At 40.7% G+C, this 13,866-nt stretch overlaps 1 protein-coding gene across 1 annotated transcript in view; it reads left to right on the top strand.

Annotated features, from left to right (window-relative positions):
• Nucleotides 1–13,866, top strand: part of RAPGEF4 (Rap guanine nucleotide exchange factor 4) — a gene marked incomplete at its 5' end in the record, with an annotated part of 314,253 nt that overhangs the window by 252,044 nt on the left and 48,343 nt on the right. The window contains 4 exon segments of the mRNA XM_081243002.1: nt 160–306; nt 2,183–2,298; nt 7,612–7,700; nt 12,271–12,362. Coding sequence (XP_081099128.1) covers nt 160–306; nt 2,183–2,298; nt 7,612–7,700; nt 12,271–12,362 — 444 coding nt within the window.

The raw sequence follows: 13,866 nt of genomic DNA, 5'->3' as shown, positions 1-13,866 counted from the left end.
AAATGAAACATTATAATGTAATTATGTGATTCCCCCCGTACTTGGCATCCCTGGGTACAGCCTGTTGATATATATATACAGTGTTTTAGGGGTGGGGGGCAGGTGGGTGTTTGCTCCCTTTCAGGGATCACCTTCCTCTGGATGTGTTGCTCTCTCCAGGGCGTGGTCTGCACGCTGCACGAAGGCGATGACTTTGGCAAGTTAGCGCTAGTGAATGATGCCCCGAGAGCTGCCTCCATCGTCTTGCGAGAAGATAACTGCCATTTCTTAAGAGTAGACAAGGAGGATTTTAACCGGATCCTGAGGGTGAGTCCAAGGTGAAGTGTGGCTGAGGGGCGTTCCATTTTCACTTTTGCCAGGTAAGAAGAATGAGTGTAGTGTTAATTGAGCAGCACAGTGATTAATGAATGCTCTAGGGCCAAAGGGCCTTGCTTACAAACCTGGCATGTTCAATGTGCTGGGGTGGGTTCTGGGGTCCAGAGGTGATATTCCAGTAAAGCTGCAAATGTGCCGTGCTGTGCTGGACCAAATAACCCTGCACACACCTGAACTGGTCCATGGGCACTGAAGACAAATAGGGATGCCTTGGCAAAATGTCAAAGTCTGAGACATTTCTCTTTGCAATCCTAGGTTTCCCCTTTTGTGTCCTTCCCTACCTCCCTCTCCATGTGTTTCTCCATCCTAAACCTCCTGTCTCTTCCCAAATCTGAATCTTTCTCATATCCTCACACTCCCTCTAGATTTATTAAGTGACTACATTTTAGTGGCAATTAATGTCCGCCATGGTTACTCTAACCAAGCATTTTCATTTCAAGTGCTTTTTGTCAAATTGATTCACACTAAAGGAATTTCAGACTCTGGCCAAGTAAGTGAAGAATAGTTGGGGTTGTAGGAGGAGCCATGAGATTGCACTTAGAGATGGCTCTGCAGATGGGCCTAATGGAAGCTTGTTAAAGTATTTGTGAGAGTGGGTGATGATTAGAATAGATGGTCCCTAGGTTCTCCCCACCATCCAGCCCCTGGTCCCTTGGGAGGGACAACCCAGCTTTAGCTGGTGGAAGCCTGATTGTGGACCACTGGGCATGGTGATATTGTCCCAGCAGCCCTGGCCTTTCAGGTGGCCCATGGTCTATCCCACCTCACCCAGAGACACTGTTCCCTCCAGGATCACTTTGCTCTTTTCCCTTCCCTGCTGGCTCACAGAGCAGACTCCCTTCTATGCCTTTCCCAGCCTGAGCATCTTTCTCTCTCCTACCCTAAAATCCTAAATGCACCTTCTGTGCTTTCTGGTGCATTTGGCATTATTTAATGAAGATTTACAGTCTCGTTCCCTTTCCTTATGTGTGGACACCTATTCCTACACAACCTTAAGCTTTTGCCTTTGGCAGCAAAATTTCTGACAACAAAGTTTGTCTTAGGAATGCGTTCTCTTGATGCAAAAAAAGTTGTTAAAGATTAAAGCATTGACTAATATAGAAAAACTCCACATGGAATTTGATTTGGTTTTTATCCAGTCTCTTAAAATAGGAACCAAATGAGGAGGAAACGTGCACTAAGTTTTTTTAATAAATTATTTTTTAATGACATTGAAATTTGAACTTTACTCTTTTGGAAGTTTACACACATGAAATTTGCACTCAGCCACAATTATTCTTTGAAAGAATCAGATTAGGACCATTATCGTGGATATAATTTATAAAACTATTCAAAATAACTGAAAAGTGTTTTTAACACATTTCAAACTGATAGTTTTTACAAGTCTTGATTAGAGGGAAAACATGCCACTCCTAAGAAAACTAAGTACCCTCAGAAGATAATCAGAATGAAAGAACTCTGCTGAAGCTGAGTGCTATTTGCCACATATATTTATCAAGAATAAGTGCACTGGCTCTCCTCTCTCTTTCTGCTGTACCACCCTCTCCCAAAGGTTTCTCTGAGCACACTCCTCTCTCCTCAGCTGATTTTCTGCATCTCGGGTAACAGCAGACTTTTAAAACCACGTGCCTCCAACCTCATCTGGTCCTTTCTCTGACCGTTCCAGCCCTTGACTTTGAAAATGACTTAATTTGTAGATGCAACAATTAGCATCACAAGCACCAAATGAGTTTCTGAAGCATTTGAAATTTTTTTCATTGTCTGAGAAAACGGCAGCATCTGTATGTGGTGTAATTTGTATTTGCAGGACGTTGAGGCGAATACAGTCAGACTTAAAGAACATGACCAAGATGTCTTGGTGCTGGAGAAGGTCCCAGCAGGGAACAGGGCTTCTAATCAAGGAAACTCACAGCCTCAGCAAAAGTAGGTTTGCATCCAACACTGCAATTGCCAGACTATGATTAACCTTTTCACATGGTATCATCATCTCTACAATAGCACGTTCTCCTTTTTTGTGGAAGACGGCAGTATGTGTGACTTTTTTTCTCTCTATTGACTAATCACACATCGTGTGGAGTATAATGTATCTGTTTCTAGCACTGCGTCGAGCTCGGTGCTGCCTAGAGTAATTCGGGGGTGAATATTCCCCCACTGTAAAAACACCCCCTCTGTATGTGTGCAACTGTAATAGCTTGGAGCAGAAGGCAATAGCTTTGGAGAGAACAATGGGAATAGGAGTGTCAGGCAGCTCAAGGGATACGTAGGCCCCTGGGTGTGGAGAACCTTTGGTATTTGAATTTCATATGTAGGATTTCTCAAGAAGTGTTTTCATCATGCTGTCAGAATGAGCATCTTTGATGGAAACCCACACTTCATATATAACACAGTCTATTTTTTAAAAAATATTTATTTATTTAGGCTGCAACGGGTCTTAGTTGCGGCATGTGGGCTTCTTAGTTGCGGCATGCATGTGGGATCTAGTTCCCAGACCAGGGATCGAACCCAGGCCCCCTGCATTGGGAGCGCAGAGTCTTACCCACTGGACCACCAGGGAAGTCCCAACACGGTCTATTGACTGTGGCCTGGAAACATCTATTTGGCCTCATCCATACTTATTCCTGCTAACGTCTGAAGGGTATTTGCTTCACATTGAACATCAGGTCACCCATTTAACTTGACTCTTTTTCTGTATGTCTGTGTTCGGTTCTATCTTTTGCTGAAACTTCTTACATGAGACTTCTTTTAATCAAATGTATGAACATTTGAATAGTTAGGGAAATTAGGAAATGTAGCTCTAAGAAATTATAAAAAATTACAGAATCTCATTTTTTAAGTAGACGTTAATTTTTAATCCTAGAGTAATAAACACACCAATTCTGTAGGTAAAGAAATGTGGCCACAGACTATGTTGAAATGGAGTGAATCCCAAGTATTTTTCTTTTTTTGCCAACAAGTAAATGGGATGTTCCCATTAATCAACCCACTCACCATAAATGATGAGTTTTAATTGTTTAGACTGAAAGCCCAAGGCTCAGACATTTCATCTGGATGAGTCAACATATCTGCAAAGAAGGCAGGAAGAAATATAATGTTACTGAAGAGCCATAGTATATCTTGCATATTTTATCTAATCCTTATTACAACCCCTTTTAACAGATGATGGAAAAATTTAGGCTCAGAGAAGTGAGTTCCTTGCCCAGGATGACAACACTTTTAATGATAGAGCTTGCATTCAAGTCCAGCTTGACCAACTTCTGAGTCTATGCTCCTTTAGCCGCACAACTTACTCTAGCAAAATATAGTATATAGATACTCTCTCCTTAACACTATCTAGTAAACGTTGCAAAGCAATATATTTCAAAAGGGCTGACATAAAATAGACTATATAAAAAACTATCCCTTCACTTACAAACCTATAAAATTACCATCCAGAATTCTTTATTATTTTTCTATTTTTCACTACTATGCATTCTTGAAAAATGTTCTTGCTCAAATGTTTTTCAGCCGTTGTCCTTCCAGCCCACAAAGGAGGATGAGGATAAAAATATTTTTTATGTGAAGTCTGGGACTACCCCCAGTGATTTTCTTTAGTGCTCTGAAGTATAACTAGACCATTTTATAGTGGTCATCTACATTCTTTAATAATGCCGCAGATGTCTCAGGAAAATTTTGCTACCTGAAAAAGTAAGCCTTAAATGCTTCATAACCTTAAAACATTTGACCAACAGGGCCCCGGAGGCCCCCTTCTTTCACCTCTTTATGGCATGGGAAGATGATCAAAAGTGTTTGCATGTTACAACAGCTTCCATTCAGAGTGCCCTCCAAATATAGATTTTTTTATGAAATCAAACTAAAGGGAAAAGGAGAGCCCACACGCATTAAATTTATTTTAGGCCTGGATCTGATTTCTGTTATAGCTCCTTATTTGTGTCCTGTAGACCAATCTAAATTTCTTATATGATTCAAAGCCTCGCGCATGTTCACAGCACACCATTTAGGAAACGTCAGGCATACACAGAAGTGCACCGTGCCAACCATTCCCTGAAGGGTAAAAAGCCACTCTTTCAAAGGGTCGTTTTCCATGTTGAGTTTTCCCGAGCCAGACCGGAGTTGAAAAGGGAGGGCCATGTAAGTGAATTTTGGCCTAATGTTCTGGACAACTCGAAGAACATGGCAACAACTGTGTCTCTGGATGGACTTAAAATTTAGGATCCTTTAGGGCCCCTGTCTCCTCAGAAATTATCTTTTTTCAGCTCAAAGAGGGTCACCATGTTGGTGCTGATAATGTTATTTTTCTGATTTACCTTTACCCTGAGAAATCCAGAATAGTTTATGCATACAGTTGGCCCTCCATATCTGGGGGTTCCACATCCATAGATTCAACCAACCACAGATGGAAAATATTTGGGAAAAAAATTTTTTCAAAAAGTTCCCAAAAGCAAAACTTGAATTTGCCACACACTGGCAACTGTTTAAATAGCATTTACACTGTATTTACAACTATTTACATAGCATTTACATTGTATTAGGTATTATAAGTAATATAGAGATGATTTAAAGTATATGAGAAGAAAAAAATAAAAATAAAGTATATGAGAAGAAGTGTGTAGGTTATATGCAAATAGTACGCCATTTTATATAAGAAACTTGGACATCCATGGATTTTGGTATCTGCGACGGTCCTGGAACCGACCCCCTGCAGATACCAAGGGACAACTGTACATTTTAAACGTTCAAAACTGCCTGACTCTCCTCAAGCCACTTAACTCTGAGTGTGATATTAAAATGTCAATAGCAAGACAGTATTTCTCATGCTGGATAAACTATATGAAACCCTCAAATATTTACCATTTTAGGTATCTCCTGCTCTGTGGTTATGTGGTTTTAATAAGAGAGAATTTGAAATGACTATTCCTGTTTTAGTGACTGTGTTGCTTTTTCCTTAGACAATCAACCACCCAATCGTTCAACTCCATCCTGTTTGCAGAAAGATAGTCTCTTTTAGGCACCATTCCCCACCTCTTTTTTTGTTCCGGATGCAGATAGACGTGTCCTCATTTCCAGACTTGGTGTTAGAAAAAGACTTTTCTCTCTCAAGTTTAGAACCTCACAGCTTAGCTAATATAACCAATCAGGGTTCTCTTTAACTTGGACTACAGTAACTTCTTCATGCAATAAACTGAAGAGAGCCATACTGTCTGGTCTTCAAGTCTTCTCCATGTAAAAAGAGGTCAAGCAGTAGGCACCTGGCAGTGTCCAGCATGAAAGAAAGTAATAACATGTTTCAGCCAAGCCCAGAGCTGCAAGATCACAGGCCAGAAGCTCCCTGTCCCTCCCTCTTCAGAGTTCCTGGTCCTGAGAGATTACCAACCCCTGAATAGCCTTCTGTGGAGCTGAGAAGAGAGAGAGGATAGGGTAAGGCAGTTGTACCGCTAGAGGAAGACTTTGGCAGCAAAAGACAGGTGCCCTGATGTCTGCAATTGACCAGGTGGGCAGAGAGTACAGACGCCATTTTCTCTTACTAGTGAGCCGAGAGCATTCAAGGCTTGCCACCCAGGTAAGCCTTTATTCATTTTGGCCAGACAAAAACCCTAGCTAAGAAACGTCCTAACCAAGAACACCAGAATGGGAAGCCAGCCCTCTGGCTGCCCTCTCCAACTCCAGTTCCTTATTCGTGTGGCCAGATGCTGCTCCTCTTCCAGGTCATCTTGGAAGGGTCATCAAAGAATCATATATTTTAGGAATTATTGAATGAACTCAGCAATTTTCTCCATTTAAGTATTGAAAGTCATTTATAGATTCGCCCTCTCCTTCCCTCAAATAGTCATTGCCTATAAGAGGAAAAACCCTCGTCTTCTATGCTGTTTACTTTGAGAAAAGGGTCATACTTTTCTGATTAAAGTAGGTTTTTTTTGCTTTTTGTTTTTTTGTTTTTTTTATTACCTGGCTCTTCCTCTAGGATCCAAAGCCAGATTCTTTCAGAGATTAAACTCTTCAGCTTCCTTTTGGTCCTGAGGGCACACACACACACATGCACAAACACAATAGGTTTAAGTAACAGTTACCTTCCAAATAGACTGCATTTGCTACCTTGTCCAAAACCGGGGTTGCTTCACTCACTCTGTGTTCCCAGGCACAGGGTCATATGTTGCATTGCCTCTTCTTCACTCCCTCAGGCAGGAGGTTAAGACCCTGAGATTGACTACATTAGAGATATTCTTGGGATCTCAACACACTTCCTCTAAGGTCTCAAACAGGCAGGGAAAGGGTATTTTGGTAAGGAGGCAAAAAAACCCTGAGTTCTGGAGCTGAATTCTACCACTGCTTTCTAAACACAAGAGAATTTTATTTTCATTGTTGTTTTTCTTCCCTGTCATTTTGCCCTAAGTGAAATGCCAAGCAGAAGAGCAAAGTCTACGTTTTGGAATAGGAGTACCCAGGTCCCATTCATGTATTTTGCCTACAGCTTTCACCCACTGTTTTTGACCGTCTTAAACATGACTTTGAGATAACCCAGCTTCAATTAAAAAAAATACATCCTCCCGTGTTGATTGAAGAGCTTCATGGCTGGATCTTGTGATATGATGCCTAACATCCCCCACCCTGCCAACTAATTGATATTTGACCTTGATATAAGTTACATGGATGTTCCACTACTGATTTATTTCCTATTCAGATGCTACTGGGGTTTGTTTGCTCACTGGTGTTTTGGGGGGTTGTTTTCTCTTATTCTTAGCTGCATTTCCAAAGCACATACCAGTGTACAGTTGGGAAAGACAGAGCATTCCAGAAATAGGCAGGGGAATCCAGCGTGCAGTCGAAATGTTGCAACAAGTAACCCATATATGGATAACCTAGTTTACTGTCACTCCCCCTTGCCCTGAGCTGCCCCGGGATTTACACGTTCCTGTTCACTCCCCCTTGGAACAAGGCTGAAATGCCTCAGTTCCCAGCCTGCTAGAGCCACTCTCTAAGAAGTTTACTTTAGTCCCATGTAGGGAAAAAAGAATAATGTTTTAGTAACTACTTCAATCTGTGATGTTTCTGTTGCCTTCCTATGTGACTTTGACAAGGTACATGATCCTTCTTACCTTATGGAGAATATGGGTCACAAGTTGAGTCCATATGGTTCCCTGGGATCTCAAAAAACCCCCAAAAACGTAGATACGTAAAATGTTATATATTAATGATTTGCCCACTTTTGAAAAACTAATGATGGTTTTATTTCTTATCCAGGTATACTGTGATGTCAGGAACACCTGAAAAAATTTTAGAGCATTTTCTAGAAACGATACGCCTTGAGCCAGCTTTAAATGAAGCAACAGGTAAACACCTAGAACAGTTGTGTGTCTATTAAATCCATGCAGAGCGTTGTAAAAAACATTCTGAGTTCATTCTCAGTGTGTGTAGCCACAGCAGTTTTAGAAATGGGTCATGTGTATGACCATTAGAAGAGCATCCTCCTGACCCTCCTCTGCCTCCTCGTCCTGGTTGTGCTTTGTAGATGGCTCAGTCTCGTTCATAGATATTAAGAGTAGCCTTCCAAAGGCATTTGTTAAGTTATCATTTAGATCCCACCTTCTGTAGGCAACTCTTAGGCTATAATTTAAATAGTACCTATTCCCATAAAGGATTTGAAGCTGCCTCTGTAAAAAGCACAACTGTGCTCCAACTGGGAGTAAAGTGGTTCTTTCTGAGGTTCTTGGCCTGCCCCAGAGTGTAACAAAACACCACCTGTATTAGATTCCTAGGAGCTAGAACAAAGTGCCACAAACTGGGTGGCTTGAACAACAGAATGTATTGCTTCTTAGATCAGGAGGCTAGAAGTCTGAGATCCATGTGACGGCAGGGTCGGTTCCTTCTGAGGGCTGTGAGGGAGAATCTGTTCCATGCCTCTTGCCTAGCTTCTGGGGGTTTGCTGGCCATCTTTGGCATCCCTTGGCTTGTAGATGTGTCACTCCAGTGTTCATCTTCACACAGTATTCTCCCTGTGTCACTTCACATCGTTTTCTCTCTGTGCATGTCTCTGTGTCCAAATTTCCCCTTTTTATAAGGACATCAATCATATTGGATTAGGTCCCACATGAATTATCTTATCTTAACTTGACTATATCTGTAAAGACCTTATTTCAAACAAGGTCACATTCTGAGGTACTGCGAATTTGGACTTCAACGTATCTTTTTTTTTTTTATAACAATTTTATAAATTTTATAAATTTTATAAATTTATTTATTTTTGGGTCTTCGTTTCTGTGTGAGGGCTTTCTCTAGTTGTGGCAAGCGGGGGCCACTCTTCATAGTGGTGCGCGGGCCTCTCACTGTCACGGCCCCTCATGTTGCGGAGCACAGGCTCCAGACGCGCAGGCTCAGTAGTTGTGGCTCATGGGCCCAGTCGCTCCGTGGCATGTGGGATCCTCCCAGACGAGGGCTCGAACCCGTATCCCCTGCATTGGCAGGCAGATTCTCAACCACTGCACCACCAGGGAAGCCCCAACGTATCTTTTTTTGGGGAAAAAATCAACTCATAATACCACCTTCCAGTGAACCAGTCTTGTTAACTAAGACACAGAGATTTGAGGGTAAATGAGATGAATCTTACCAATGAATTAAGTGTTCAGAGTTTGGTATCATTCTCCACTTTGGTTACCATCTTATGTGTGACTTTGGAACAGCCCACATTCATTTGCTACTGGCCCCTCAGAATAATGGGTTAATATTTTAAGCACACTGAACTCCATAGAAGAAGATTTCTCACTGAAAGAAGTTCAAAGACTTATCTAAAAAACTTAGTAGTAGTTCAACGTCCAGTTCTGTCATCTTTGCAATATACTCAAGGTAATGTTAACATTATTATGGTTCCTAAAAGTATTTTACCACTGATTTACTTCTTATTTTATCTTCTCATTCCAGTTTCTCATTTTTTATATACATTATCCAAGGTTTTTTATGTACTGAATTAATTGGGGAGTAGTAGATTTAAAAGCCAGGATCTCTGGCTCCAGTGCAGCTATTTTCAGTCCAATATTTGTTGAGGATCTTGTTGGGCTGGTGCTAAGCTGGATGCTTAGGACAAGGCAGTGTGAACAAGAAACCACCCTCCTGTCCTCAGGAAGCTTATAACCTGCTACAGGACCTAAAGGAATGTGCAAACAACTTGATCATAAGGCTGAGGGGACCAGGCAGAGTGTCACAGAGGATACAGCCTTTGAAGTGGCCCTGAAGGAAGGCAGGTAACCAGTAACTAGAGACTAAGGACAAAGCCTTCCATCCTGAGGGACAACATGAGTGCTGACCTAGAAAGAGACAAGGAGGACCAGGTGGTCTGGCTTTGCTAGACTATTGTATACATAAGTGTCAGAAAGAAGGTAGGGTCTAAGAATTAGGGTCCAGATCTCAGAGCATCTTAAATGTGAAGCTAAGCCTTGAGAAGTAGTTGAAGATGTCTGAGCAAGGAGAATGTGATAAGATCTTTTCTTGAAAAAGGAAATCCTTGAGGGACCAGTTATGAGAGGATTGCTTGCTTCCCAGAGGCAAACATAACCTCAAACCAAATTTCTAGGACCCAAGGTCAGGAAAAATACAGATTTTTCCCCTCTGATTAACTGTTGCCCAGAATGTGTGATTGCATAATACAAGAAACAACATCTTCTCTAAAGTGAATATTGTCCAAAAAGGAACATTCTAGTGCATTAGAGACTATGGAATCTAAGAAAAGATCTGTAAGATCTTTACTACCCATGAAGAACAAATATATTCTTCCTTTTAAAGTCACTTCTGAAAGAGGAGGGGACTGGATTGTTGCTTCTTAAAAAGTTGAAGGCCAGAAATCAGTGTATATAGCATAGCTGCCACTTAGGCTATGACTCCTGACCCTTCCATTTTTTATATTAGAACTAAGTTCACATCATAATTTAATACTGAACTTTACTCCCTGCAGTTTTTTTCTGATTTTGTTATTCTTGCAAGTAATGTTCATGGATTGGATGAAAGAATAAATCTGTCTTTCTTATAATCAAAAATATGAATTACTATATCATCATCCTAAGACACTAAAAATAATCTTAGTTCTGCCCCATGAAACTCATGGATGCAGTGGGGTGGGAGACCCTTTTGGATTTACAATAAGAAAGAGATGTCAGAGTTGCCAGTGAAACTGGTTTACATCGTAGAAATGAACACCCCTGGGTTTGATAGTACATTCTCTTAGTTTACCCCAAAACATGTATTTTCTGCCTGACACCTTTTGGTTTCCTAGACTTTCTACTTCTATGACCAGAATTAGTCCTTGAGTGACTTGGAAAATCATTTTCTAGTAGGAAGTGATTTTTTTAATCGGTTCTCAAGAGTTACTGCTTATGAGCAGAGAATAAGAAAGCTACATTGAGATGTGGGTGCTGGGTGATTACCATGCTGATTGACAGTCTCGCCAGCCTTGGAGCACGCTACTCAAATCTCTGCTTTAGCAACATTTAAATTACTTTATAGCACAGGCCTCGGGGAGCCTTATAAGCAAGCATTTTCTCTCCTATCCTCAGAGAAATCCTTTATATCTAAAACATATAAAGATGACACTAGATGTTAAACTCAGACATGCCAATGAACGTCCTTTCATACCTAAGGAAAAAAGTTCTATACAGCTTCTGTCTGACACCTCAGCATCTTCTCTGGCTCAGTATAATGGGACTGAAACCACTAGTAACACCTAGTTATGACAACTTTGGATTACACTCATCACCTATATTTAAATGAGTATAATGGTATTATGTGACGTGATACATATGTTAACTAAAGCTAAGGTGGTAATCATATTGCAATATGTACATGTATCAAATCAACACTTTGTGTATCTTAAACTTACATAATTTATGACAATTATATCAATTTTTTAAAAATACGTATAACAGTTAAATCTTTAGTCACTGATTCCAACTTTGATAGTATTTGTTAATTTAAAACATAGACATTGAAAATTCAATATATATAGTTAGACAGTTTTCATATTTCTCACCCTTTTCTATTTGAAAAGTTATGTGAGTTTCGCAAATCTCAGCCATGGTAGTTCATTTTTAATTGAAAACCCCCATAAGCATCTTGGATTCCAAAGCTTTAACTTGTGTACTCCTAAGGCTTTCAGATCTGCCTTTATGTGCTTTCCCATTAAGGCTGCCTGGATAATACAGTCTTTGCAATGAAGAACCAGCATCAAATTCAAAATGAAGCTTATCTGGGGGGACTTGCCTTATTTCTTTTGCCATCTCCCCACTTACCTATCTAAAAATAGCTTCAAATATAGGACATACACCATTTTAATCTACTGGAGAGCTTTTGTTTTGCTTCAATTGCTACTCACAGCCTTTATCTTGTCTTTTTTTTTTTTTTTTCTGCTTTTGTTTCCCTCACCAGTTCTCTGCTCTTACCACCTCCTTTTTCTGTAATTCTCTCACCCTTTCATCTTTTATTGCTCCTTCTGGAAACAGAAGGTGAAAAAGAAATAAAGGAAAAGAGATATTGACAAAAGACAGGTGGTGTAAAAGACAAAGAAATGACCATGTCCTAATCCTGCATACATGGTACTGCCCATGTGTGGCTCTTTAATTTTATATATATATTTTTTAATTAATTGTGGCTCAGGTGACCAGTGTCATTATTACAAGTCTGTCTCTTTTAAAACTACCATATGTTTTGTCCATTGTCCTAAGAAATTGAGTTTTGATCTCAAGCTCTGTCAATCGTATTATTTTTATACACAGTGCTTCTTTGTACAGTAAAACCACAATACCCCAAGCCAATGTGTAAGAACCACTGGCCAAGAACAAATGAGTAGATACTCCTGCTTTCCTAAACATTTCTACAGGCATCTAATTTCCTTTTCTGCTTTGTTTTGCCCCCCTGCAGATTCTGTTTTAAATGACTTTGTTATGATGCACTGTGTTTTTATGCCAAATACCCAGCTTTGCCCAGCTCTGGTGGCCCAATATCCTTTTGTTGTGAGAAGTCTGTTCCCTCGACAACACCCCACATATATACGGCCATTATCTCATTGCACTCTCTCAAGGTAAGTCATGGCTCGGGCAGAATTGTGCTTTCCGCCCTTGTCGAACTCTGAAACATCAGCAGTTTTCCCCTCGCACAGGTTTCCAGCTCTCCCTGGCATGGTTTTGCTGTGCCGTGTTTAAGGATTTCCTCCTTATTCCCTGTGCAGAGAAAAGTGAGCCAGTTTTACCCTTATAAGGAAGGTAATGCTGATGAGGAATATACACACCTGGGAGGTAGGCCAGAGACGGCTATGGTGAACAATATTATTAGGGAATATTGTTAGGGATAGTTTCCTAAGCTTGGAGACAGACTTGGTACCTCTGTCAGGATACCTGGCAGGATGGACGGTGATCTGTTTGTGTCCCTCTAAGCTGTACTATTAATCAGAACACTAACCTGATGAGATATATACAAGTTATCATTGGGGGGGTCACTTTTCTTTCACATTCATCCTAGTCCACCCTATCCTCTAGATACCGAAATTTATTCCTTTGTGGCTATTTTTATTATTATCCCATGGACTTACATCAAAGATATAAAACTTGAAATTCTAATGGCAGTTCCTCTAGGTAGCTTCATAGTGAGCTTGTTTGGGGGCAGCTTTTCAATAGTCTATTGAGTTGACCAGTGGGTGTACAGTGTCTGGCACAGAGGGAACATTCAGAAGATAGAAGCTGAATAAAAGGAGTGAATATTGGGGCTTCCCTGGTGGCGCAGTGGTTGAGAGTCCGCCTGCCGATGCAGGGGATGCGGGTTCGTGCCCCGGTCTGGGAAGATCCCACATGCCGCGGAGCGGCTGGGCCCGTGAGCCATGGCCTCTGAGCCTGCGCGTCCGGAACCTGTGCTCCGCAACGGGAGAGGCCCCAACAGTGAGAGGCCCGCGTACCGCAAAAAAAAAAAAAAGGAGTGAATATTATGAATGAGATATACCCTCAACTTTGGCAGAATGTGAAAGTGTATTTTCCAATTCTGCTTTATTTTTAAAGCAGCAAAAAATTAGGCCCCCAAATACTTTGGCCTTCTTGAGCAGCAGAATATATTGAAGGAGAATGGCTCTCTTTTCTCTGAGCAATCCAATCAATGTGGCATGTTTTCCTTTTTCAGAATTATAGTTGCCCTACCTGATTCTCATTTTCTTGTTCAACCATAATTCTCTTTGAAGTCAACAGAATGTGTGAGGATAGGAGATTGGAGTTGAATGTGCTATTCAGAGGATGCTGCAAGAGTGAGATTTGGGTGTTTATTTGCCTGGAAAATATCTTTCCAAGTAATGACAGCTTAATGAGACTTAAATATATTACATATTCTTTCTGGCTCATATTTAGTTTTTCTCAAGTAAAATTGACACATTCAGGATCTCTCTGTGCTCTTTAAGTCCATACTTAGTTATCATTATTAGACCTTTGAGATTTGTTGGAAGGAAAAATAAAAGCCACCATTGAGTTTAGATTTTTT

The sequence above is a fragment of the Mesoplodon bidens genome (genome assembly GCF_964165515.1).
Source record: "Mesoplodon bidens genome assembly, chromosome: 8".
NCBI classification, from domain to species: domain Eukaryota; kingdom Metazoa; phylum Chordata; class Mammalia; order Artiodactyla; family Ziphiidae; genus Mesoplodon; species Mesoplodon bidens.
Note: the sequence above shows the minus strand (reverse complement) of the source record. Positions and strands in the feature narration are given on the sequence as shown.